This window comes from Athene noctua, chromosome 6 (genome assembly GCF_965140245.1).
Source record: "Athene noctua chromosome 6, bAthNoc1.hap1.1, whole genome shotgun sequence".
NCBI classification, from domain to species: Eukaryota; Metazoa; Chordata; class Aves; order Strigiformes; family Strigidae; genus Athene; species Athene noctua.
In genome coordinates this window covers 1,157,239-1,184,419 of record NC_134042.1, presented here as the reverse complement: position 1 = coordinate 1,184,419, position 27,181 = coordinate 1,157,239, and the positions used below count along the sequence as shown (strand labels likewise).

Here is a 27,181-nt window from a genome sequence, read left to right as displayed (position 1 = left end):
AAGCAGCACAATCCAGACAGGCACATTTGAGGCATTTTAAGAGATCAGTGTAAGCAGGAGCCCACCTGTAGCTTCACTGAACTTTGGCACTGGCTTGGCAGTGAAGGCAGGGGAGACGATGTACGCAGATAGTGGTGGTCCTGCAGAGTCGAAAGAAGACTTTCTTCTCGTTTCTGTGCAGACATAAAGATGAGAAGAATCAGTTTGACTGCCCTCCCTTTAACCTCTTTGCTGGTAACTTGGTTTTACTCTGGGCTTTGAAGCATGAATTCCTCAAAGTGAAAAAGCAAACAAAACTGTTGCACTGTTCTTCAAGAACTGACATCCTGGCTGGAAAACAAGATGAAAAAAATTGTTCTTTGTGGGTAGCCCAGTCCAAAAGCATTCAGTTATGTTATTTACCCCATGATGCTCGGCAGTGAGAATGGCAGTGCCGTTCCCTGTGCTTACCCACAAGCAGGTAAACCCTTCTTTCTCTTGCCTTTCCAGGTGATGGCAATACAATTCCCACCACACTGAATAACGCAAAAAGAGAAGGAGAGCCTTGAGGAAACACAGTAGCGATTGAGAATATTGGCAGCACAGACGGCAGAGCCTTTGAAAATGGAGGGAATCTCCTTTGGCACTGGCTCCCAGCTCTGGGAGCTCGTGATTAGTTTAGTGCAATTGCCTTTAACCTCTCATGTTGTCTGCTTCTTTCTCTTTGGTTAGTTCTTTGGATCCCGCCGAGTGTAACTCAAGCACCTGGCGCGTGACTGCCGTGCTCTCTGATGAAACACCATCATGCCCAGGTTAAAGAAGACCGCGGCTCCAAAGGAAGGCACCAGCCTCAGCCACCTGTTGGTTCTTTGGCTTCTCGCTTTTCAGGAATGGTATTTATGCATCCTACCTGATGGAATATGTGGCGTATTGAAAGGTGCGTGTGTCATCCTTGTACCTACAACCTCAAGAGAACTCACTTGAAGAAGTGCTCTGGGGAAGCACCTCTCTCCTTTTCTCTGACTGCATCTCATTAGAAATACAAAAAAAGAAGATTTTGTCCCTGACACTAATGTGATTTTCGCCCCCCCCCAATTGAAAGTAGCAGGTGATATTTCTGTGCAGCAATTTCTGATGACTGATCTACTGGTGAGTCCGGTGTGTTTTAATAGTCAGAGCATAATGCTCCCTCCTCAAATGGAATTATACTCTTGCTTATCCAGTAAAAGATCTAATACAGATTTTTTTTTTTTCCAGTCATGCCACTTGCTCAGGAATGAAGGAGAAACAAAATACAGGAGGTAAATATTTCTGAATTGGTATTTCTTTGTCCTGCCGTCTGTTGGATAAAGCCTAGCCTTCCAACCAAAATGGAACTCGTTTCTTACTGTCTCTTAGAATGCACTTGAAGGGGGGATTTATTTAATCCGAGTTTAGTTGGAGAAAAGCTTGATGTGTGGCTGCGTTTCAGCATCTAGAGACCCAAGACAGGCAGCAGAGAGCACAGAGCACCTCTGGGAAAGGGACTCGTCTGCCCTTTCTTTGGCTCTGTCTGACGATGCAATAAAGAGCCCCGTAAGAGTGCCTGCACGGCCTGATGGGGAATGGAAACGGCCTTCCTACCTTAGGGCGGCTAAAACTAGGCTACACAAATCTTGATCCTGAAGAAAAACTCGATGCAAGACCTAAGTAGTGTATCTCCGGAAAGTACACATAGGGTTAATAGCCCATTTCTACCTTTTCCACCTACACTCCATACAGTGACAGGAGAGAGAGAGATGGGGGGGGGAAATTCCTGTCTTTTATCGACACTAAATCTAAAAAGTGGGGAGGAGGGGCAAACTCTGTGATAGCTTCTCCCTGTAACAGTAATTTAAAAAGTGGTAACTATTGTGCAAGAAGTTGAAAAGTACTTGCCTTTCTGCAAGTCTGGGTGGGTGGCTTCCACGGGGGACAGCTCTTTTTCCTGAGGCGAAGACACGGTTGTTGTTGAGGGGTGTTCGTGAGGGGGCTGAATCCTGTAATACTCTCCTAAACACAGCCCAGGAGGGAAAAAAAAAAAAAACAACAAAGTTCACTCTCTTGTCAGAAGTGCTGTTTAGGCAAGAGTGACTAAGTTTGTATTTACCAGATTTATAGCATATTTCCTTTATTGCCCTTTCCTCTTCGATCTCTTCAGCAGTCTTGGGCACCCAGTCAGGAACATCTGTAGGAAATATTTTCCAAGGGTTACTAGACAGCTCTACAAAGACCTTTGGCAATTGGTAATAACCAGCCACCATAAGGAATTTCACTTTGGTCAGAGCCCTTCTTTCTTCCTGACTGCAGGCTCTGCTTCTGGCCAGAAAATGGATTCCTTGCTATGAGGTATTTGCAAGCGCAGTGGACTTGCAGTCACGACACCTATTAAGAAGCGTTTGTTGATGTAAACTGATTCAAAGCCATCTTCAGTACTCATGATCCTTCTTTCCCCCCCCCAAAGGAAATGTTGTGATGAAACATGTCAGCGGGGAGTGCTTGTCAGAAACCCTCTGCGCAGAGTTCCTCTCCTGCAGTGTCTGCCAGCGGAGCTGGCGAAGGGCGTGCTCCTTGGCTGTCTCAGGTAAGGCTGCTAAGATGCGCAAAGCCCCGCGTCTTGTATTGTTGAGGTTCCTGTGGCTTCCTGGGACTGAACGCGAGTTAGGAAGCATGAGCAGGCAGCCCTGCCAGGCAGCCTGCAGGGCAGGGGAAAGTGAAGAGCAGCTTGGGGCTGCCTGAGAAGGAGCACAGCGGTTTGCGGAGCGCGCACGTGAGAGTAGGTCGTGCTCCCGCTCTCTGGGAACGTGCAATTCGTCCCTTCCCTGTGAATCTGGCATCTCTGAGTGAGATACATCCAACAGTTTAACTACATTTTAAAAACCGAAAAACTAAATCTCTCTCTGTACGTATAGAAACATAGACACAGACATTCAGTTTCTGTGGAGAGTGTTGTATGGATTCTCTTTGCTGGATTTAAGGATAACTTTCTGCAATAACATGAGGCTGCCTACAGAGTTGAGGAAAGCAGTTGAAGGAATTATTTAAGTGGAAGTCAGAGCCCTGTCTTTTGTGAACAAACCTGTGACTTCAGCTCTATTTAATGGGAAAAAGAGGAATTATCCTGCTGTTGAACTGTACAGCCAGGCATTGCCCGGGAGTTAGGGAATGTTGCCTCGCTCCCACCTGGTGACTACCGGTTCCGATAACTTGGGGATTAGCTGGAAACTATTTCAAAAACCTGTCAACAACTCTTTTCTACAATTGTAACGGTTATTCGAGTAAATGAGCTGGGAGGTGTCAAACACCCCCCCCCCCCCCCCCCCCCCATTCTACTTCCTTGTAAAAGAAAGAAAAAACTTGTTTACAGTTCTCCTCCTCTTCCTCGTCATCTTCGTCATCCTGGAGGTTTATGATGAGCGGTGGGTGAATTGGCAGTCGAGTGTTGTGTTGATTTCTGTGGGGTTGCTGATGAGGGCCTGGATGCAGAATCCCTTGGTGGGCAGCCTGTTGCAGTGGGGCATCTGCAGAAAAGAACATGGTGTTTCTTTTGTTAGGAGGGAACTAGGATATCAAATGAGGGTTGAGAGCAGCAGGTACAGTTCTGAAACCCTTCTGACACTGAAGGCCTCATTACACAGAGAGGTTGTGCCTTCTAGGGAAAAGCCTTCTGCGGAGGTTGGCAAAAGAGCATCTTCCAGCTGCAGGAAGCAGGGAAAAACACAGGTGCCGGCTCCTGCGAACGGAGGGATGAGGCCCTGCTGAACGAAGGCTTTTGAGAAGAGGAACGTTTGGATCATTCTGCAGTCTCTGAGAAAGGCTGGGTATCTCTTCCAGCTGGGGGAGGGATGAATTTCTGTCAGTAACCTTCCTTCTTCCAGTGCCTTTGCAGTTATTGACAACCAGGGAACCCTGTGATTAGTGGTACCCGGGCTGCAGGGAGTCCGTGAGTTTAGGACCCCACCTGTGAGAATATTTGAAACAGGCTGAAGAACAGGCAGGCCTGTCTCCCTGCCCGTGGCATCAGTTCTGAAGCATTTAGCAGCGCTAAGCACAGGTTTACCCATTTGTAGCTTGGAGACCTTTCCTTTCTATCAGCATTTTCTGAATCACACCTCTCTTTCCTGAGTACAACATGTTGATTTTGAGAAAGACCATGAAGTTCCTGAAGGTAATTTACACTGAATCAGAGGAAACTCATCAAAGATACTCTTTTCTTTAGAAATGTCTGTCTACCCGTGATGTTGGCAGCAGCGTGTGGGTGAGATGCAACCCATTTTCCTAACACTCCTGCAGATCAGATTGGTTGTATCTCATGCAAGAGAAGGTAAGATAGAGCACTTTGACTTGATGGAGCCTTTGTGGGTGTCCAGGCTAGGGTATCATTAGCTCCGGGGACTGTAAGGCAAATCCACCTTGACTGAGTTGAAGGAGATTACAGGACCACAAGGCGCTTGCTTCTGACTGGAGGTCTTTCTGGGCTTCTCTTCCGACACCTGTCTCCAGCTCTGGAGAGGAGGTCCCAGAACAACTCTCTTTTAGTCTGCTTGTTTGTGCTTCTGTGGCAAATCATGCTGACTTGCCTTCAGGCCTGCTCCCGCCCAGTTTCTGACATCTGTCTTGGTTCCCCGCCCTGGACTCTTCCCCTGTTCCAGGTTCCAGCTGCCTACCAGGACTGCCAGTAGGCAAGAGCTCCTCTTAGAAGAGACTGAGGGAAACTTGTGAGGGTGTTCTTTTCCATCACTACTCCGATGACATTGGTACTGCCTTGCAAACTGTGACTGTATTTCAGTAGCGCGCGTCCAGTGTTCAAGCCTGAAAAACGCTTTCAGAGCGCTGAACTGGACATCCGTCTGCACACAGAGGACTGTCATCTGACGTTATCTATACAAGGGGTGTCTCATCCGTGTGACGTGTTGTGCTCCATCCACAGCTATTGCTACTGGTGGCCCTGCCAACCTCCCCCCCCTGCCACACACGCTACTTTTCATTTCTCTCAAACGATTACCTGCCTGCTGGCCATTTTCACTGCTGGAGAGATTTCATCTAGCCAATGCCCCAGTAAAGCAACTTTTTTACTGCGTGGATCTCAGCAACCTAAAGTGCCCCTTCACCTTTCACGTAACTGGCAGCTACGAAGATTCGTAACGTGGCAGCTAAAAGTCCAATGTGGCGACCCCATTCAAACGCCAGGGCAATTCCCTGCCTTGCCTTGGCCTTGCTGCGATAGCAGATCTTACCTGACTGATTTGCCAGGGTGCATTTCTTGACCTTACTCTAGGTTATGGAAGCACTGGAAGGACATTTTTGCGTATTTTTCCTTAGTCGAGTGAACAAATGGTTGGTAAGGTATTTTTACTCACTGTTAGTGGGTGGCAAAAAAAGTCCGTTGATACATCGAGGTTTGCTGTGATGGAAAGCACAGCTGATCCTCAGGCAGCCTCGGGGTTGTTTTTCCCAGAAACAGGATATGTTGTGGTACTTTTGCTGCAGGAGAAAAAGAGGTTTCAGGTGTTGTAAATGGCACAGTAAAAATGGCCTAAATGGTTTAGTACGTGGTGTACTGAGCTTCATCCCAGCTGAGAGCTGAAAATGCCAGGTTGAGGGTTAATACTGAATGCATTTCTGTGTCGTTTTTTGAAGGAAAGCAAAGTCCCCCTTGAAGATCCTTGTGTATTTGAAGGTAAGTTTCATTCGGGTGCAGGCATTAACACTGGGTCTAGGAGCAGCATCTCCAAATCCGGCCACTTTTGGACTGTAGCCAGCACAAGCGGGCCATGCCCTGAGACAGGCTGGGGTCTGAGGCCAAAGCCCATCTCCCAGGCGTGAACGCCCCAATCCCTGATGCTGAAGCGGATGCAATAACCAAGAGCCCTACACCCACCCTTGGGTTTTTACTCGGTGGAATAGAACAGTACGTCTTTGGAGGACGGACCCGTTTTGAAGGTCTTTCTTTTAAGGAAGTGACTTTACGGGGATCCAGGCAGTTGCTGTGAGCAGAAGCTATAACCGTGCCAGTTTTTTTTCAGAATCAGTGTCTTGTCACTTTGTTAAGAAAGAGCTGGGTGATCTTTATGCACGATTTTTAACTTTTACGTCTTCCTTGAGTATCTGAACCCAGCTCACAGGAGGAATTGTCTGTAGTTTAGGTTATCTTAGCTCTTAGCACTTGCAAAAATCAGCAGTTTGATCTACAGGTGCTGCCATGACCCAGAGAGAGGGACATACCAACTTCAGACTTGAGATAGTAAGGCTCCCTTTCAGCACGGTCTATCAAGAGAATCAAGGTTACAAAGCCCTGTAAAATCTCCAGCATTTACCTGTGCGTAGGGGGGATGAAAACGGAAGTAGGGGTCATTCCCAAGTGCTCCCATTTTCACCTCTTAGGCTGCTTCTCCTCTGTGCTGCTAACGGCAGGCAATCTTATCCTGAAAGCAGTAGTTCCTCTCAAAAACTGGACCTTTGGAAGCTGGTCTCTGCTTCTTTCTTGAAACAGAAACTCCAGCCAGCAGTGAAAGGCTTGAAGGGAGGAGGTGGTACCCTCTGCAGGCTTGTGGAACCAGCCAAGGCAGTTGCTAGGGGCTTTAGAATGTTACCCTCCAGCGGTTGCCAAGGGCACCTCCAGCGCGTGCCGTTAGCACCATGGCGCTCTGTAACCTGTCCAGCTTGAATCCCTTCCTTTTTCTCCCTTGCTCCCCAGTAAAGTTGGGAAAATCGGAGCCTTTCAGAGAGTCTCCCGTTCTGGTGTTTCTTTAACGTCAAAGCGAACAAACCCATTTGGCGGGGCTTAAATAGTGTCCAACTTCTTGCCGTAGGAACTCACAGTGTCTTGGAAACAAATCTTTGTTACCACAAAGTATTATATGTATTATTTGTCTCTTTTTTTAACCCAAATCCTTGCACCCAGTGTTTCTCTTACTCTCTCTCCCTCTCTCTTTGTATTGAGAATGTTGCTGTTCCCTGTTAGTACAGGGTTAGCTGTTAGCTGCTTCCACTGTTGGGGTACAGAGCTGCTTCTTGCTTCTGCGATGTCCACTGGCAGGGCTAAAGCAGAAAGAAGAGCGTACACCTGTGTCCCTAACGAACACCCGTGGTCCCGTTCAGGTCCTAGGCTGTCCCTGCACAAAAAGTAGCAAGGGGGGGGAAATGGAGTTTTAGCGTGGGAACAGGGTGAGGCATCCTGTTCTCCTCAGGCCGTGGGGTCCCATTTACCCCACTGACTGCCATCCGTGACTGGGAGATGAACGCTTGAGAGCACTGTTAGGGCGAAACCTGGTAACTTAGGAGTAAGAAGTCAAAGCAAGGGCAGAAAGGGAAAGGCTCCACAACCTCCAAAGAGAGGTTAAAGAGTAATAGGATAGAGATGGAGCCCAAGAGAAGGGAGGGAGATAAACGGGAGAATTTAAGACAGAGACTAGTGGTTCATAGCATAGAAGGAAAATTTGGGAAAGCAGGTGATGGCCATGAACGATGAACTGTCAGTGGGCAGCAGCAGCAGGCACGGGCAGGATGTGTTAACCCTGCCGAGAGCTTTCCACACAGGGGCTCTTTGTAGCTGGACAGCTGTGCCTGAAGGAGGCACAGAAGAAGGTACGGTCAGGAAGAATTAATTGCGTATGGTGTTTGCGTGACGTGGTTTTGGTAGCGGAGGGGCTACAGGGCGGCTTCTGTGAGAAGGGGCCAGAAGCTTCCCCGGTGTCCAGCAGATGCAATGCCAGGCAGCTCCAGGATGGACCCGCTGCCGGCCAGGGCTGAGCCCATCAGCGCCGGTGGGAGCGCCTCTGGGATGACCTATTTGAGAAGGGGGGAAAACTGCTGGGCGGCAGCAGCCGGAGAGAGGAGCGAGAATCTGTGAGAGAAACAGCTCTGCAGACACCAAGGCGGGTGTCTTTCCCTTGAGCTGGGCCTCTCGCGCAGCCCGATCCTGTGCTGGGCATGTCGGCACGTTAAGATGCTAGAAAATTATTTCCTTTGGGCTTTGGCTCGTTGGGGTGGCTTTTCGGGGTAGGGTGGTGGTTGCAATTGTCCTTCAGCTAACGTCATACTGAATTCGCCTCTCAGGCTCAGAGAGTCTTCCCTGCCATTGCCGCTGTCATCAAGAAGCAATGTCTGTGTGTTTACTACAGACCAATCTACATCAGGAGCCTCTAACTCAACAACTCGGTACTACCCTGATACTCCTAGGAGGATACAGGGGAAATGAATCCTTTTGAAAGTCATTTGTGTGTCTTTCTGAAGTAGTGATTGATCGTGGCTCAAAATATTTGACTATGAAGTGTATTGAAGTCATGAAGATACAAAACCAGATGAACCAGGATCTTTCTGAGGATTGTACTGATGCTCATAACCACAGCCCAGATATCTCTGTGGATTCCATCTCGTACATTTGCAGGAGGCTGAGTTCGTGCCACTGCCTCTGTTTTAAGTAATTCCCCTTCAGGGGTCTGTTGCCTGGCTGTGGGGTTTTTCTCATACCCAGATAAACTGCGCCTGTCACTGACCTCACAGCAAGCCTCATCTGATCTGTGAAATGGCCTGCTCCAAGCCACAGTGTTGTCTGGGGCAGAGGCTGCTCAGGGCACAGCGGCCAGTTACAGACCACACAAGGGCAGCCAAGAAACCCAAGTGAAAGGAGTTTTTGCATGCAGGTTCCTAGGTCAGGCAGGTGCCGGCTTGACAGATAGCTGTCTCTTGTCATGTATGTCTGTGTTTCCCTACAGCTGCAGGCTGGTGTGTCTCTTCTGTTCCAGTTTGGGGCTGGAAGACTTCACTGAAGCCTGTTACACCTGGTGTGGAGTTAGCCACAAGGAAGCATCACAGCTGCAGGTGATACAGATATTGTGCCACTTTCATTAATAGGCGTTTTTATCCTGAAGTCACGTTCTCGTTCTCTAGTAGTGCTGTTGATATAAAGCCACCCTAATCTAGGAAGAAGCGAGCATAAGCTCTAAGCATACAAAACTCTTACTGACCTGACCACGTCCACTGCAAGGGTCATACCATGTATTTCTGCTGATGGGAAAGCTGGCACTCTTGATGGACTTCATTTAACTACTGTAAGGTGGTGTGTAAAACATCTAATTTACAGTATCCACTGCTGTCAGACTCTATATACAGCCGTGTTGTAATCTTGGAAACAAAGTTCTGTTCATTCTCTATCAAATAATTACCTATAAATTTCTTTAAAATGGCTCTTCAGTGCATGTTCCCATTTTCTCTCACAAGTGTGTGTTTGACTCGGGGAGATTCTAAGCCGCTATGAGTCTTTACAGTTGCATTTATTTGAAGTGAAGAATCGATTTTCCTCAGATGAGTTGGACCTTTATTCTAGGAACACAGGAGTGAAGACTTCCAGCATCTGAACATCAGAGCAGACGGCTGTTGTAACTTGGATGGAGGGGGAAGGAAGGACTGAATACAATAGAGATCTCTGCTTGTGGATTTGTTGTAAATTTGAAATGGAACATGGAAATGGTGGTGTGTACTTATGCCCTACTCAGCCTCTTCTCACGGCGCTTAAGGTCCCGGCTTCTGCAGTCACTTCTTTGGATCCAAGTCGTGTGAGAGAAGTTATGGTGTATGTATGAGTGGAGTCAGAGGTGACTTTTGTGGATGGTTGTGTCAGAAATGAGAAGTAGGAATTCTGCTGGGGTGTCTGAAGAGCTGTTAGGAGGCATGTGCCGAGTGGTGTGGTTGGCAAGACTGCTGCAACTCGTCTTCCTCCTTGAGAAGCTGAGGCATCACTAATCTGCAGTGGTTTGTCTCTGCAACAGGCTTCTCAAGAGTGTGTGAGAAAGAGAAGGATGGGGTGTTCTTGTTAACCCCTCCAATATCACCAACACATCTCTAAGCCGGTTTTGTTCATGTCAGAAAATAAAAGCACAGCCTTGCTACTCTGCCCCAGGTAAGCCACTCCTCCCTTATGAGGTGGCTGGGTGTGATGAGCAAAAGGGAGGATGGAACTTTCTTGGTAATTTGTGGAAATTACCTGCAGCTTCCTTACTCGGTATCATTTTCCCTGGGGAAATTATTTGGGAATTACTGTGGTTCACTTGGATCAGTACTTTGTATTTGTGAGTGACTGGAAGCTTGTGTTTCTGAGAAGGGGACAAAACCCCTCTGAGGACAGTTATCGAGCAATTGTACAGATGTGAGGCTTTTTTCTTAACTAGACCACTTAGTGATGGCGCTGTGCTTTGCAGCATGTACTTTCTTCCATTAAAAATTTGTAGCAAGTGTTTAGGGATATTTATTCTCTTCCTGAAAATAATTGCATTAGAATTCATATTTCTGCACTACTGCAGTGGCACTACTGTTGTTGCTCCCTATTCCTGTTTGTGGCTTATGGTGGAGGGTGCTGCACAGGCAGGTTGGTGTCACTGGTTTGCTGTGTCTCTGCTCTTGGCCGGTCTGCGCTACCCAGTGCAGGTGTGAGCTTCTGTTGCTTCAAATGTGAGAGGAAAGAAAAAAATAAAAGAAGATGCAAAAGATAAAAGCAACTCTACCAGCAGCACGTGTAGGTTTTTTGGGGGCCTTCTATAGCTGATTGAGACCCCTGGCTGTTCCGTGGTAGTGCGTTTCCCATTACATACTTCTAAAGATCAGAAAGGTTTGATTAACAACATATTCATTATATATTTTTCCATTAGCACTGACAGAGCTAGTTCTGCAGATGCACACGAGCCAGCTTTCCTCTCCCCCAGATGAAACGACTGGGTGCAGACATCCCCTCCCGTGCTAGGAAGGGGTCTGTGCCTCCTGCCTGCGGGGAAACCCGCCGAGGTGTTGGTGGAACCGACCTCGGGCCGTTGTTGTCTTGTCTCCCGCCGAGGCCCCATCCCAGATCCATGCCCCCGCTCTCTAGGGTGGCTGCGCACCCTCACGGCATTTCGGGGATGTGGGAGCCATGGCCGTCGGGCAGGAGATGGCCCACGGTGCTCTGTGGCCTTTCCCCAGCGCCGGCCGGCGCAAAGAGAAGAGCGTAAGAAATGGACGTCCGCAGAGAGGAGTGACCCGGCCCATGCGGGGCCCTTGTAGCTTTGGAAAATTGGTAGCTGTGGGTTTGTAAACTCAGGCGGCTTTTCCTCTTTCCTTTTTTCTTGACTACATGCATGCAAGATGCCTATCGGTAGAAAACTGGATTAGGCAACGTTGTAAATGGGGTCAAACCATTTGATTTGGCTCCAGTCCTGAATTCAAGATTTAGCTGGCCCAGCAGGCACACGTGGATCTGAGCAGGGATACCTGAATTTGTCTAGCAGATGTAGGCAACTGTGCATGCTGTACTGCATGTGTGTCCTGCATCAGCAGGGGACAGTCATTCAAAATTGTTAACAGGTTAATTTGTAAAAATAATTGTGTGTTATAAAAGCAAACAGAAGAGGCTTTACCTTTGGAAGGACAGTCATTCAAAATTGTTAACAGGTTAATTTGTAAAAATAATCGTGTGCTATAAAAGCAAACAGAAGAGGCTTTACCTTTGGAAGGATTAATAATTATAAAGCAGTGGCTGAGTTTTCTGCAGTGAATTGTCTTAGAAGCAAAATAAGCGAGCATGGATAAAGCTTACCCTTCTTGAGTATGCTTACCCATTACTGAGAAATGTTTTACATAATTTTAGGAGTATAATTATATCTGTTATTTCCTGGAGTAAACAAGTTCTCAGTAAGACTTTAACAAAAAATCAAAACGGGAAATGTACCATATCACTCCAGTCTAGTAATGAATAATAGCGGGGTATTCCTTTGCTCTGTTGTTAAAGGAGTTAATGCTTAGATTCAGTGTTTATTAAAGCAAGTTCCTAGTTGCTTGTTAGACCCTCTGCTTTTCTGGAATGTTTTAATTTCCAAGAGAGTTGCTCCATGTGGAAACAACTGGCTTAATTGCAGGTGGACCAGAGAATGGCACCCTGTTGCAGAATTGTTGTGTACAAACACTCCTTAGGAAACAAATATAACGGAAATTTAGACTGAAGTTGTGCATTGTTTTCCATTCTAATGAAACTTTGTGACATTTGATTTTTTTTTTTTTGGTGATATTTTTCCTCTTCTCTGTCAGATCCTGCAGCGCATCTTCTCAGTGGCTTACCTGTTTCTGTGGCATCACTCTGCAATGATTTCTTTGTGTATTTTTATTTCAGAAAAGTCTACACAGAAATATTTACTATATTTCATAGAATACTGCAGTAAAACCCCATGCAGCTCTGTAAATATGCAGCTTTATATATACACTCAACTTAATGTATGCAACACTTAAGTAACACAGCAACAATAGCAACATTTTTATCAGCCCAATAACTCCAGGTGTAGCAGAACAAACTCTCTAATAAAACATTCTCTGCTGCTGTTTTACTTCCACGGCAACAGCTCAACCTGCAAAGATCACCCATCCTGAGCTACCAGCTGGAGACTCTTGCATTTTCAATATACTTGCTATCATTATCTGTTATTCCAGGAGATGACAATTGTGAGAGCGAAGGATTCATTTTCAACCATGAGCTACCTCTGGTGAATTGAGTTGCTGGGGTCATTCTTTGACTCAGACAGAACATTCTATGTGAGATGTGATACAAGTCTCCCTTCACCTTGCTGAGCACGTCAGAAATGTCAAACGGAGCAACCTGTCTCTTTGGAAACAGCCGCCTGTCCCCCGCACAGCTCGGACAGGCCCAGCAGCGGTGGCCCCACTGCGGTGTGCTCAGGGGCTCTGGACACAGCCGCCCCCACGGCAGCGAGTTTTGGTCTCGGCCTGTTCTGGGACCTCAGAACCATTGAGGATCCAGATACTTGAGCGCAGCTGCAGAGGGGACCGGAAGGGCCCTGCAGTCCTTGGCACTGATGCTCCCAGATCTAAGGACGTGGCTTTTTGGGAGAAACTCTGTCTTCACAGAATCACAGAATCGTTCAGGTTGAAAAAACCCCTTGGGGTCATCGAGTCCAACCCTCAGCCCCACTATGGTGCAAAGTTCTCCACTGCACCACAGCCCCCAGCGTCTCATCGGAACGACCCTTCAACCCCTCCAGGGATGGTGACTCCAGCCCTGCCCTGGGCAGCCTCTTCCACTGTCTGAGCACTCTTTCTGGGAAACCTGTTCTCCGAATGTCCAGTGCAAACCTCCCTGTTGCAGTTGAAAGCCATTCCCTCTTGTTCTATGGCTCATGACCTGTGAGAAGGGACCAGCACCAGCCTCTGTACAGTGTCCTTTCAGGGAGTTGCAGAGAGTGCTGAGGTCTGCCCTCAGCCTTCTCCTCCTCAAAGTAAACAGTCCCAGCTCCTTCAGTCGCTCCTCATAGGTTTTATTCTCCAGGCCCTTCACCAGCTTCGTTGCCCTCCTCTGCGCTCGTTCCAGCCCCTCAAGATTTCTCTCATATTGAGGTGCCCAAAACTGGACACAATACTCCAGGTGTGGCCTCACCAAACAGGGTGTCTTCATGCTGTTGTTAATGGTGGCTGTGTATCCATCACTGTGTGAGAAGGGAGCTCTGAGCAGGTGCTGTTGTCCATGGGGCAGCTCTCTGGGCTCCCTGCTAAATGGCACCAACCTGCGCTGGAGCCGTGTCACCACAGCTGCGCTGCCGCTCTTCCTTCTGTCAGGGTAACAGGATCACAGAGGTGTATTTTTCTTAGCTTCAGGTACCCCGTAGCTTTATCCTTCATTGCACTAACTAATTGTATACCCCGGGTATTTCAGTCCTTAGGTGTTTTTCAAACCAACTTCATTGGGCAGAAAATGCATGCATACTTTCCCGTGGATTATTTAACAAGAAACTGCTGATGTGTATATAACCTACAAAATGTCATTTCTTGGCACCATCAGGCAGATAACTTCGGATTGCTCTCTACTTACTGAACCCTCTGCCTTTGTGGTTCCCCAAACCAGTACAGGTAGCTGGATTTTTTTGGATCCTTCCGTGCATGGCTCAGTGGGCTGGGTTACTGCAGAGCAGCATAGGAGCTGGGAGAGTTTCTATTTGTTTCCTTATGTGTGGTCTTGGTTCCATATGCATACAGGGAAATTGGTCCATATCTGGAGACATGATTTTTTTGGAAATAACAAATTTTACTCTGTCAAATATCCAGTGGCTCGCACTCATCTTCATAACAGCAAAAAGCTCGGTGTTTGTCTCCCATAGAAGAGGATGATCTTTAAATCTTCAGCACAAAACCCACATAGATAAATAGTTTTTTAAATCTTCTCAAAGAATAAACAATTATACTAGATAGTAATTTTGAATGAAATCTCCTCTCTGCAATATGGAATTGTTTATAGAAGAATTGATGCAAGCAGTTATGTAGCAGAAAGTGCTGAGTGTGTTCAAGAACCGTATTTGTGGAAACCTGAAAATTGTCTTGAGCAGTCAAATGAGGAAAAGTGTAACTGGCTTTAATTTAGAGTGGCTGGGGCCATGCTTGGTTGACAGCAGATCTGATACTGAAATGGGACACTGTTGTGACATCCTTGGATTAAAAGTATGTAGGGGGGGGTGGGGGTGGGGGAGAGGAAAGGAGCATCCGTACTCCCCTTGGAGGAAGCAGGGGGGGAAGCAGGGCAGAGGTGGGTACTTTTCCTGAGACAGTGGGAGGCTGATGATGAGCTGGCAGCCTGCAAGGCAGGATGGTGAAGCGGAAGCTTAGAGATGAGTGATCCTGGTACACCTCTTTCTTATCCAGACTGACAGTGTCCTGTCATACCACGTGCAGTGCAGACCGGTAGCATTTGTGGGATGTTGAACATTGTCCCTAAACCTGCTAAAGTCAGTGGGATCATAAACACTACAGTTCAATGTTTAAATTAATTAAAAGAGAATCAATAATGACTGGAAATACTCTTCAGAGAATGTCCTGGTGATGTCTCGTCAGAAGGCTGCCAGCATTTTCAGAGGTTAACATACCCACCAGAGCAGTGTGCATGTATGTACGTGCCGGAGTTTTAGATTCCCAGTTGTTGCTTTACGGTGCTACGGAGCTTGGGGTTTTGGAAGAAGTAGACTCCTGCCGTGGGCTTTACAGACCAAATCCTCTCCGAGTGACCTGTAACTGAACACTGTGCAATGTTCTTGCAAGCTAATGTGTTGTAATCTACCTGACTGTTGTGAAAAGTTTATTTTGCCATTGTGAATAGCTATGGTAGAGAACTCATTGCTACAGTACACCACAGTGGTTATGTATCTGTATGGATGAGGAGATCTTCTGTAGTTAGGAAAGTAAGTATCCACGATGAACATAACCCCAGGGCCTGGACAAACAAAAAAACAAAAATTCTGTGGTATATCAAGATGTGGATGAGGGAATCCAAAACGTTCAGGGACAAAAATCATTTGGTCTGCAATTAATAGGGGACCTTGTAAACTTCTCTGCTGTGAAAAATGCAAGACAATTCCGTAAATAAAATGTGCAGTGCATAAATGGTTATGTGATCTCTCGGTACCCTTCGGTAACTTCTTCAGATATTTGTGCCATTGACCGAGAAGCGCCGTAATGGAAGGACCTAGGAAGAAATCTTCCGTAGGCTTGTCCCTTTTGCTTTGGTATTATTTTTTCTTGGTTTGCTTGATAACCTTCCCTAACTGCTTAAAACAGGAGACTTATTAGTAGACTTGGGGGAACTATTAAGCAATAATTAAACAATTCACGCTTCAAGTGTGAAATTACAGGTCCTTACTGGTGGCACCTCATGGCACATAAAAGCCACTGCTGGCTCTGTCTGCTTTGTCTTGATACAGGAATGTAATGGCATTGTGTCGGCTGGGCAGTCTGCAGGCTGCCTTCCTCCTCTCTGCTCTGTAGACTGACAGGCCGCCTCCTACAGGGACAGGGAGTAGAGGCATCAAAGGAGGAGAGAAACCCTGCGCTGAAGTAACCTGTTCTCAGGAATTGTTTCATTGCATTCAGTGGGGCAGAAGTGCTAGAAAAATCTGGGGCTCATGCTTGAGAGCACCAGCAGTAGGTTCTCACACGTGATTTGACTTTGGTTGGGATGACAGACTTGTTCTGTGTTGTACAGATTTCTATCAGTCTTTGGTAGGTGATGTGTGCCAGAATTACCAGGAGGTGGTTCTCACTACCTTAAATTACATCAGTAACACAGGAAAAATGATGGCACTGATCAAAAGCCTCCGAATACAGAAATTATCAGGAACACCCCCCTCTGTGTGTGTGTGTGTAGTTTGTACATTGTGAGCGTATCGTTGTCATTGATGAAATGACATCTGTGAACTTTGTTTCTTTAAGCTGTTCTCACATAAAATGAAGTGCTCATGTAAAACGTACATTTCTGTCCTTAATTCTTTATTTTTTCTCTTCTTACTTGCATTACAAGGTATAGGAACTAGCTAAGCCAACTTTTGTATGGGATTTAAACTTCTGAATTTCAAAAGGGAGACCACATCTCCTGATTTGTTTTAATCACAAGAAATAGTGCTTCTATAACTATGTGAGAGATGATAGTGTAGCAGAAAAAATTGAATGATTTTACAGTACTGATCACTCTATAAATGTGTTTTGACTACAGTAGCCAAGGGTTTTTTGGCTAACTTTTGACATGCTATAGTTGTTTCTAGAGGTGCTGGGGAGAAGAAAGGAATGTGAAGGGGAAAACAGGAGAGAAGATGAGTGTAGAATGTGAAAATTTGCATACAGGTTAAAAAAGTTGCTTTGCAACAAAAACTCTTTAGAAACTTGCTTTCTTTTAAAACATCCCCCAGTAATTCTACCAAGATTTCTGAAGAGAAAAGGTACAACGAGTAAGCGTTTTCTTCCACTTCTGTGTAAAAGAATAACCCATGACTGACTACCACAGGAATACAAGTAAAATCTGAGTAGATCTGGACTTCAGAAATTTTGTAGCAACACGGTAGAGCTGTGAGAGGACAGGCTCACCCCACGTTTTTAACACCTCGCCCGCCCACAGCCTGCAGGCAGGCAGAGCCAGAGATGACCAGAACCAAGATGGTCCATATAGTGAGACAGCTGGGCACAGATGGAATAAGGTTTTCTTTCCCACGTGCATTACCTATTTTGAAAAACATAAACTGTTCCCTCCTCCTTAATGCTTTCTTTCAGCACTCTCTGCTAGCTACTCACTTGGCCATGTCAAGGCAGCTACAGCTGTGCTTTTTGGAGCAGTTGGGAGGCTGTGTTTTCGGAATGGAAGATTCTGTTATTTTTGTAAAACCTTGTTGGGGGAAACATTCTGACATGTCTCCAGTGTAAAAGTTCTCCAAATTACTCTGTCGGTTTGATCACAAGATTTTCTCAAGCCTGGGCTGAGCATCCCTCAAGCCAGGCCACAGTCTGATGTTTTCCCTGCTTGCTCTTCGTGCAACAGCACTAACCACTTGTTGGGTGATGATGTTATCAAGCGTGTAGCCAGCAGGCATGAAGGAAGTGTTTACACACCTCTCTCCAGCACTTCTGAGGCCATATTTGTAGCAACGTGTCCAGCCTTGGACTCCTCAGTACCAGAAAACTATTGACGCACTGGAGTGAGTCGAGCCACCGCAATGATGGGGGCAGGGGTGCACGGGACATGAGAAGAGGCTCTGGGAGCTGGGTTTGCTTAGTCTAAAGAGCAGAAAGCTCAGGTGGGGTCTGACAGCTGATTTCAACTACCTAATGAGAGGTTACAGAAAAGACAGAGCCAAGCTCCTCTTGGAGCTGCACGGCGATCACGAGAGGCAACGGACAGAAGCTGCAACATGGAAAATGCCAATTCGGTTGTAAGAAACTCTTTAACTGTGAGGGAGGTCAAACACTAGAACCAGGGCCTACAGAAGTTGTGGTATGTCCATCACTGCAGGTATTCAGAACTCATCTGGGCAAGTTCATGACCAACTTTATCGAAATATGAAGTTGGATCTAACGTCAAAATTGGTCCAACTCTGCAAGGTGAAAGGAGATACTGAAACTGCTTAACCAAATGACCTCCAGGAGTCCCTTCCAACCTCAATTAATTCATGCCTCTTCCACAGGCATGTCATTGCTTGCTGTCAGTATTGAAAACTAACAAGCCCGGAGTCTTCCACCTTGACTTGCTTCTGGAGTCTAGGAGAACAAGCCCAAATCTGACATTTCTGCTGATGGTTACAGACAATGCTGTGGCAAATCCAGTTGTGTCTGAAGTAGATGTGATTGTAACAGGGCTGTTGTAGCACCGCTTTGTCTGGAAGCAGTGAGAGCAACATCTTTGTTGCTTCAGTCTCTTTTATGCTGCTATGTGCAAGTCCTAATGCTACGGTGTCCTCGTATTCTGGAGCAAAACCAAACCTTCATTGATACGAGGGCATGGTGGTTTTTTTTCTGTGCAGAAGTCACTGTTGAGGAAACTCCAGGTCATAGCACTCAGAGTAGCTGTGTTGTCTTGAAGTATGAATATTTTTCTTCATCCCCTGATTTTTCCAGATGAGCCAGTTGAATCTCAGTGGTCTCTCATCCTGGTTGCACCTGACAACTAGGGAATTGTGAACACTGAGGTTGAGCCCTTTAGCCATTTTTTCCCCTCCAATCTCCAAAGTCCTTAGTTCCTGGACTGAAATGAAATGTGGGTTCCTGCATGCCAAAAGGGGTTGTTTTACCCGGGTTTTGTGGAGGAGGAAAGGAAGAGGTTCTGAATAGGGATTTAAAATGCACTCAGAATAGCCGTTGCTTGCAGTAGAAGGAATTGGATGCTTCAGTCGTTTTGACCTTAGGAAGTAGAGTATGAGGTGGATTTACTCCTGTGTAGAATACTTTTGATTTGTTCACTCTGCATAGATATATAAAAGATATAAAACTGTTCTTAAAACTTTGGTTTGAGGGGTTACAGGGGATAATATGTAATAACCAAATAGATCAGTCTCCCTGGGGACCATTTGCATTAATGAACCACCTGCTACCCTTACCTCCATGAAGTATCGTGGGCAGCATCATGCTCTTTGTCGTGCAGCAATAACGGGATATTCAGGTGTCTTTGTAACAGGAGCGTATTTGACTCATTTTTGCTTGTTACTTCTCCCTCCCCAGTGACCGCCTCTTGTCTCAGGCAAGCCGGTCCTGTTGGTTATTATCAATGTGACCAGAGGTGGAAGTAACCAAGATGTCTCAGGTCTCCTTGGCAATATGGTGAGCACGGTACGATGATGTGATTCATTCACAGAGCAGGTGAGTGTGGAGTTGTGAATGCTTTGTTTACGTGGCATTGCAGCATCCAGTCACGTACAGCAGGTTGCTGCTACTTGTATTGCCTTAAGCATCTCCTTCTGTTTAAAGAAACCTCCACAAACCCAACAACAAAGAAAAACCTTAATTCTTTACTGATTCTTACAAGGTCTGAGGCATCTGATCATCCCCTTGCCTCGACAGAGAAGTACGCACACTCGCTGTGCTCAGAGAGGATTATCCTAATGAATTTGCCTATCTGCAATTGTGCTATGCTGTCCTCAAACACTGTTTCCCTTTCCGAGCAGGGCAAGCAGAAGTGAAGGATTCTTACACCCATTTAAACAGGATGGAAGTTAATTCTGATTTCTGGGAAGTTATTTTGACTTTACACTGCCTTACCAAGGAGGGAATCAGTCCCAGTCTCACCGCAGTACAGTGACACAGGGAGATCATTGGTTGTGGCAGGGAAAACTTGTTTGTCTATGCATACTGCGCTGAAGCTTAAACTGTGCTTTGGTTTGGTTTCTTTGGCAGCAGGAGATGCTTAGTTATCAAGGGGGCCGTGGCAGGGGAAAAAGGGCCAAACCTTGCAGTCTTGTCCATGTTGGCTTGTATGAATAGAGGCTGTACCTCCTGGTAGTATCAAATTCAGCTTTTTTGTTTTAGCAAAAGGTTAGTTGGGAAGAATATAGCCTCACACAAGACTTCTCTCTGCAGTGCACAAGAACGACAGACCCAGACTTTTATTAAACAGGAAATAGTTGTCTGTTGAAAAATGTGTTCTGCTTAAACACATGATTCTTTACTACTACTTTATCCTGAGGCTCTCCCTTACCCAGTTTCATCAGTCAGAATGTCTTTTCCAGATGGCAGCTGTTTAATGGTGTGTCAGGTCTTGTGGCTGCAGTGGGTCTTTAGTCTTTTAAAGTAAAAGCCAAGTCAGTTACTTAATTCCTTCCTTGTCCCAGTGCATGAATCCTCACAGCATGGCTTTTCTTTAGTAGCAGCTCGCAGGCCAGGTAATAACTGGTAGAAATCTCTGATGCGTTTGTCACTCTTGTCTCGGATGCGTGTGTTTTCAAGGGGAGGCCATCATATGAATGGCTTAAACTACCATTTTCCTGTTTTCCTTCCCCCACCCTCATCCATTCACTGTCGTTGGCCCCTCTTTTTGAAAATACTGATAATCAAATTAATAAACCGAGGTAATTAAATCATGAATTCTTTCCCCCAATACCAGCTGTTCTACGAGGTTCTTCTTCCTATAGGTGCTCCTAAACAGGCAAAACTTCCTGCTATATTAAATATCCATATTGTTGGCAAAAGGCAAAAATCTTGTTGTTTGCTACTACCTGAATATATTAGTCATTAATGAAGAAAGTCAGGTGCTTGCAGGACAGCTGGTGCTCTGCATAGTTGTACTTGCTGGCAGCTATCCCTTTTCTTTCTCTTGATACTGTGCAAAATGAAGTAATGAAAAGGTTAAAGAAGATTCCTCAGCTCTGAGAAGTGATAAACTAACATTGCAGGAAACTGAGAACAGGATAGAAACTGTAAAGTTTCTCCATGCAGCCTCGTCAATGTCGAATTTCCCCCTCCTCCTCCACCCCCTTGCCATGTTATGTATTTTTTTGAACTATTTGTGTACATAAAGCCTGTTGGTAGACTCCTGTTGCTCTAGGGAGATTTGTGCCTGCTTATAAAAAGCAGGGCAAGTGTGGCTGGTTCTTGGGGATGAAGCGGGTGCAGGAGGGAGTGCTTGCACAGGCATGTCAGCAGCCGTGAGCTGGGGCTGTCCCCTCTCCGTGGTCTGAGCTGGGGAGCTGTGACAGCATGGGTGGCAGCTGCTAAGAGGAGGGATGTCTGCCCTGGCACCCCACTGGAGGAGAGGAAAATGTGTTGGGGAAAGTCAGAGAGGCAAGTTAAGGCCTTTTCCTGAGAAGAGAGAATAGCTGAACTTGTGTGATGTGGATGAGGGAGGCTGGGCGTTTAAAAGGTGTTCAGACACCTCACAAAGACGACTCAGACTTTCTCAGTTAACCTCACCTGGTCTTGGGGAGGGCTGAGGGGTCAGCAGGGTTGAGTGTTCAGGCCATATCCTCTCTAGCGATGAGCAGGGTCTGGTGATTCCTCCTCTGACTTCGGGCCCCCATTTTGAACATCCCTATCCCCCATCTGTAAATTAGTTAGCAATTCCAGTTTCATCTGTCTAAAATTCTTCGAGTGGGCAGTGGTATTTCCGTGTGTTGCAATTAAACAGCTGAAGAGAGAATGGTGAAACCTGAAAGTGACCTTTTGCTAATGGTCCTCGAGAGTGCTGGAAAGGATTTGTTTGCTTAGACTGTGATCACTCCCTTGTGAGCAGCTTCAACCTATTGAGTTTAATTTGTCTATAGATGTTATTCTCTTGGCTTTATTTAGTTTGGATGGAAGATGATGAGGGCGGGGAGAAGCTGGATGGGCTACTTCATACCTTTACATCTTCTTGGTTTTTCCCATGTGCCAGGGTTTTCCATGCTCTGCAGAGAACATTGAAGTTAAAGTATAAGAAACAGAAGGACAGAGTAAGAGAACTCTGTTTGAAACCTGATTTGACTGAGATTAAAAGGGAGAGGAAATATGGTTGTCTCTTTGTCTATAAATACCTTTTTTAAACGTGTGTACCTGCTGGGATCTTGGATCACGTTCCAAATACTCTCAGCATTTCTCCGTGCCAGGAAAGCGCTGTTATCCCTCTTGTACAGGTAAGGGCTGTATGTCGGACTCTCTGGTCTGTACCACCCAGGCTTGGATTTTTGCACTGAGAGCTGGAGAGCCTTTTCACTTGTGTCTCTTGATTTTAAATGCTCTCAAAAAGGTCAGTAACCCTTTCAGGTAGTCAATTACATGGTTCAAGACAGAGAAGAATTAGACCCAGAAAGCTTGTCTGGCCAATTCAACGGTGATTTAACGGAGTGGGGAAGAGGAGAGGCAGGAGGCTGGGCAGTGGATATTCCTCCCTTGGCCATGAGCACACAGTATGGTATGGGGATTTGCCATGCTGGTGTGGCAAACGTCATGAAACCCTAATTCCTTCTTCCACTTGGCTCTGCTTTTAGCCTGTGTCCAGCTCAGCTGGGGAGAAACCCCAGGGCTCTTAACACCCCCCCTTCATAGCCTAATACTCCACCCTAGGTGGGAATCCAGGCCTGTTGCTTGTGAAGGGTGGAGAGACAGTGTTCGTACTGGAAAACTCAGCAGCTGGCACCCCTGAGTTTCATTCCCAGTGCTGCCCCAAGCTCCTCCAGCTGGTTACTCACTCCTTTTGTACCTGTGGAGGGCCCTGCGCAGAGTAAGGCACTTCTGCTGGGAAGGGAACGTCAGCTCTGGGTTCAAGGAAAAGGGGTAGCATGAACACAGGAGAACCTAACCTGCTTGCTCTTCTCCAGAGAGATGTAAGAGCTTCTAGTAATAGTCCTCTCCTACTGAGATTTGATTTTTTTTTTTCTCGCCTCATTGCCAAGTTTACACTTTAATTCTGTTTAGTAAAAAAGCCCCATATGTAAACTCAACCTTGGGGACTTCTATGTTGATAACAATGTCTTGTTTGTGTGCATTATGTTTAGCTTCCACTGTAAGGGATGGGGTCAAACAATCTGCAGACAAGGGGATGGATGAGAGAAAGGTCCTGCTTCGTATTAAATTCTGCAGTCAGAGTCAGAACTTTCCGAACTTTCCATTTATAAACTTTGTTGGTAATCTCAGCAGTCCTTAAGACACAGTGAAGCTGAAGACCACAGATTGACTCCGCAGAACCCAGCCAGTGTCTGTTCCTGTTAATGCCTTACCCTTTTTGAGGGTCCTGTGGCAATCAGATATGTGCTCAGGTTTGATTATTCACGCCGTATGCTGTTGGACCCTGAAATAACTTTGATTTTTATGCATTAAATATATAATCATGTATTAAAGTTCCTAATCAGATAAAAATCTGCAGGAAATTAAGTAGTAAACACTTTATGCACCTTTTTTTCTGTTACAAAAACTTAACAACAAAATGTACCACATCCTCCCTTTTGTAATGACCGTTCTTGCTTGGGGTTTGTTCTTGCAAGGTGTTGATTGCTCTGGCTGTCATCCAGCAAGACTTAAGCATGTCATTTAACTTTAAGGATGTAAGTAGTCCCACTTTATTGAAACCATTTGAGTGATTAAAGGTACGCAGGTGGATAAGTGCTTTGCTGGATGGAAGCCAGAATGCACAGAATCTTCCAAGATCAAATCCTTAATTATTAAATTGATTTAGAGCAGTTCTTGTATCCAAGGCAACAGGGACAATGAGATGGTCATGTATTAAACTCTCTATACATCTAAGAGGAATTTTGTTAGTTAAATTATGCTCAAATATGGGTGGACATGGTCTGCTGTAGTATGTTCTCCTCAAACAGGCAAAATCTGGCTCGATAATAGCGTGCTGGTGAATACAAATGGAGTAAATCAGTCATGCTATAGGTCCTCTATGTAAATGTGTATGGGGTCTTTTTGTTTGCTGACTGACTTAACTCAAAAACCAGTCTTCATATTACCTCTTCTCTCAATCATTAGGTAATTTGTCTGGATGATTAGCAGGTTTTTTTCATCAGATAGACGTTGCTCACCCTCATATGTTATCTGAGAGCTTTTGAAATACGTGTTTCTTTTGTCTCTCCTTCGTGGATTTCATTTAAATGGGGAAGACTGTTTTCTAGCTCTTTTATTCCACAATTTCATTTACCTGTTAATATGCTAAACTATTAAGTAGTCCAGAACTCTTAAGATATTGAAAGACGAGTAAAAAACCCTCCCCCTCCTTGTTCTATTTATGTTTAAAGAAGCTCTTGATTCTGGAACCTGTCTCATTAATTTTTTTCAATACCTAAAACTAGGATATCACTAACATCATAGCTCAGACAAACCAGTTCAGACTGAATCAGTTCTTCAGTATTTTCATTCAAAAACTCAGTTGCTTTACAACAGCTGAAACACAGTTTACATCAATGGCTGAGGCACAGAAGAATGCATCCCAGGGTCTTTCATAGGGAAGGAAAGATGGGGGGAAAATTGACGTTTTCCGCAGTCCTGTTTGGTTTTGCATGGTCTTTCCACCATCAGTAAGATGAAGAATAATCTTGTTTAGGGTGAATACGTTGCAAGAATTTACTGTGTCTTCTGAGGTTTCTGTAGTGCCAGGTAGCTGTTGATTTACGTCAGTGATGGGTCATTTGTAATCATACACTATGATCTGTGTTTATTTCCAGTTTGCTTTGATACTGTGTTGTATCTTGTGTGACTACATGTGCTGTAGAAATAGCAGACCTATATTTTTTTAAAAAACTAGTAGTGAAGAGAGCAATCGGTTTCCAGTAAGAATGTCCTTTTGTGTCATTTTGTGATTTTAGGAAACAGAAAAAATGTGAACTTCAGAATACCTCATTTGTGATGCCACAGGGGAGTTCACAGTTTGAGAAACCTGGGCATCAGTTAAAACAGTGCAGATAGTATCAGACTGTAAGCTTCTGGAAAACTCCAGGTGGTAAAGGTGTGATGAATTCTTCATCATGTGAAGATAAGTACAAAGATAAAGCTATTTTTCCATGTTTGTGGTCCTACATCACCCTAATTTTAAATTCATTTTTGGTTTAATAGAATATATTCCTACAGAACTTCTACCAACTGTCTTCACTTTGTAGCATTTACTTTGCAAGTAAACCCTGAAGTCCTCATTCTTCCATGCTTTGCACATGGAGCAATGATTCCTGTCGCTGCAGAGGAAAGGCATTTAACCCACACTGGTGTAAATGGTCAGTGTCATGGACAAGGAGGCTGGTTTCTTGCATCTTCCTCTTTGTGTTGGTTCTGCCTGTTTATTGCAAACTTTATAAGAATCGTCTCCCGCTTTGAACTGCTGCAAACTTGATTGCACCCAGGTTTCACCAATGAGAGGGGACCATTAGCAAATTCAAGGAGCAGATGCATATAAAGTAGTTCTGCTTGGGGGCTAATGTAAATACAGTTGAATAATATGAAGCAAGTGTGGTGTTCCTTATCTCTAGCAAATGTTGTGATTTGGTCTGGGCTTAAAATGTTTTGTAGATTAGCTGTCAGCTAGAAATATGCTAAAAGCCAAAACAACCTCCCACATCATGAATGAAGAGAGCTGTGTTGGTAGAAGTTCTTGAACGGACATAATTATATTGGCAAAGGGAAGGAGGAAAGATCCCTTTGGTATCATCTGGTCCATCTGCGGAGCTGGCAAAAGAATTAGAGGTGTAGATTACACCTGTATAAACTCCCTCTCCCAGTTTGCCAGTAAACTGGATGGGTAAAACTCAATGTTTGTCAGTGTGGGCTCTTCCGCAGTTATTTATTAGCTGATAAAACCCAGCATGTGATCCTTGCACAGTGTTTTGCAAGCTGGCAGTGTTAGGACCGTTCTGTCCATAGCTGTGTGTCTCACACCCCAGATCTGTCTGATGCACTGCTGCTATCGCAGGGCAGCAGGATTTTCTCTTGGAAGCCTGGCACAGTGGCCATGCTGCCGATGCCGCCTGCTGCGGTGGGCGGAGGAAGCAAGCAGTCAATTCAATGTGAATGATAGAGCAAGCTTCAATTCTATTGAAAGAAATCACACCTTATATAAGCACTAACTATAATTATACACACTAATCATAAATCTATTGGATACCTCTAAAAGGTTACATTATAATATCCCAGCCCCTTGTGGCATTTCAGGTATGTCACAACATCCTCCTTCTTCTGGCCTATTTCCTTCCCAAAGCTGTTTACCATCATAATCAAGGCCGTTCTGTACCTCAGTTTCTCCCTTTGTTAACATAACAGTCCTTTTTTAGCATAACTGTACCCTGGGTTTTTCCTTTGTTTACCTCAGATGGCTGCAGTCAGCTCCTGCACAGAGCCATGGCCTTGTTCTGCAAGCCATTCTCCAACAATTCTCCCTTCTTCTTTTTGTGCAGGCTGCACAAGCATAAATTTACTAATATTTCTCATTATACAACTATATGCTATTTTAATAATTACTACAATCAATAATACTATTCCTAGTCACTGCAATAAATTGTCAAAGGTACCCTATGAAGTACAAAGCATCCCATACTATCCACATGCAAGGGATATGACTAAATACTACAAAATAAACAGTAAGGAAAATACGGTACTAACATCACTGCAGGTCCAGCCTCTAAATCAACAGGCCAAAATAACTGGCAATTTTCTTTGAGCGGAAACATCTGATTTCATCCTCCTGTTGGGTTCCACCCAGAGCCTGGCCAGCACTCCAGGGGGAAAACCAAGGGAGTTTCTAAATAAGGTTAAATACTTGAGCTCTTAATTCTTAATATTGCTAAACAAAGAAAGTTGAATACACACATTCTTACAGCATTTCATCCTTATTAATAACTATATTTTATCTAAACTACATCTTTCACTAGTGACTAGTAAGCCTAGATATTTCATTAAGGAGTTGCAATTACTGTTAGCATTTTCTCTTAAAAGAATTGGCAACTGTAGTGTAGTTTGTCCTGTTGCAGTAGCAAACATTACCCAGACATTCTGCTTAAATGATCAGTCGAAGAGATCACAAACAGTTGGTACAGGGGCACCCACAGCACCCACAGCTGGATCCTGAGTGCTGGCTGCCTCTCACCCTCAGGTGTGGTTGCACACACCTTGTCGGTGACCGTTGGAGACCGAGACCTGTGGAGACACCAGCATAACCTCTTCCCCAGGTTATTAAAGGAAATGGTCCTTCCCAGTTACCCCTTTCTAGGTTTTTGTTCACTTGAGCTTTACTTTGGACTTCTTGTTGATCTGGTATCTGTGATGAAAGACAACACAATATTGGTGACACCTGTAACACAGGGGAGATGTTTAAAACGTTTGAAGAGATGGAGTCTGTCTGGTATTCAGGGCAAGTTTTAAAGAAAATTGGTTTTGTATTGCCCTGGCATTCTGGTGGAAAAAATGCATGTGTTTTTCATCCCACTGAAACAGCGGAGCATATGGCTGACCTGGAGCC

General features: G+C 45.2%; 1 protein-coding gene across 1 annotated transcript in view; it reads left to right on the top strand.

The window, feature by feature from the left end:
- The first annotated feature begins 10,900 nt into the window (after nt 1-10,900).
- The window catches only part of LOC141961799 (hydrocephalus-inducing protein homolog), a 125,680-nt gene continuing 109,399 nt past the window's right edge, over nt 10,901-27,181 (top strand). The window contains 1 exon segment of the mRNA XM_074909136.1: nt 10,901-10,975. Within this exon segment, the coding sequence (XP_074765237.1) occupies nt 10,901-10,975 (75 nt within the window).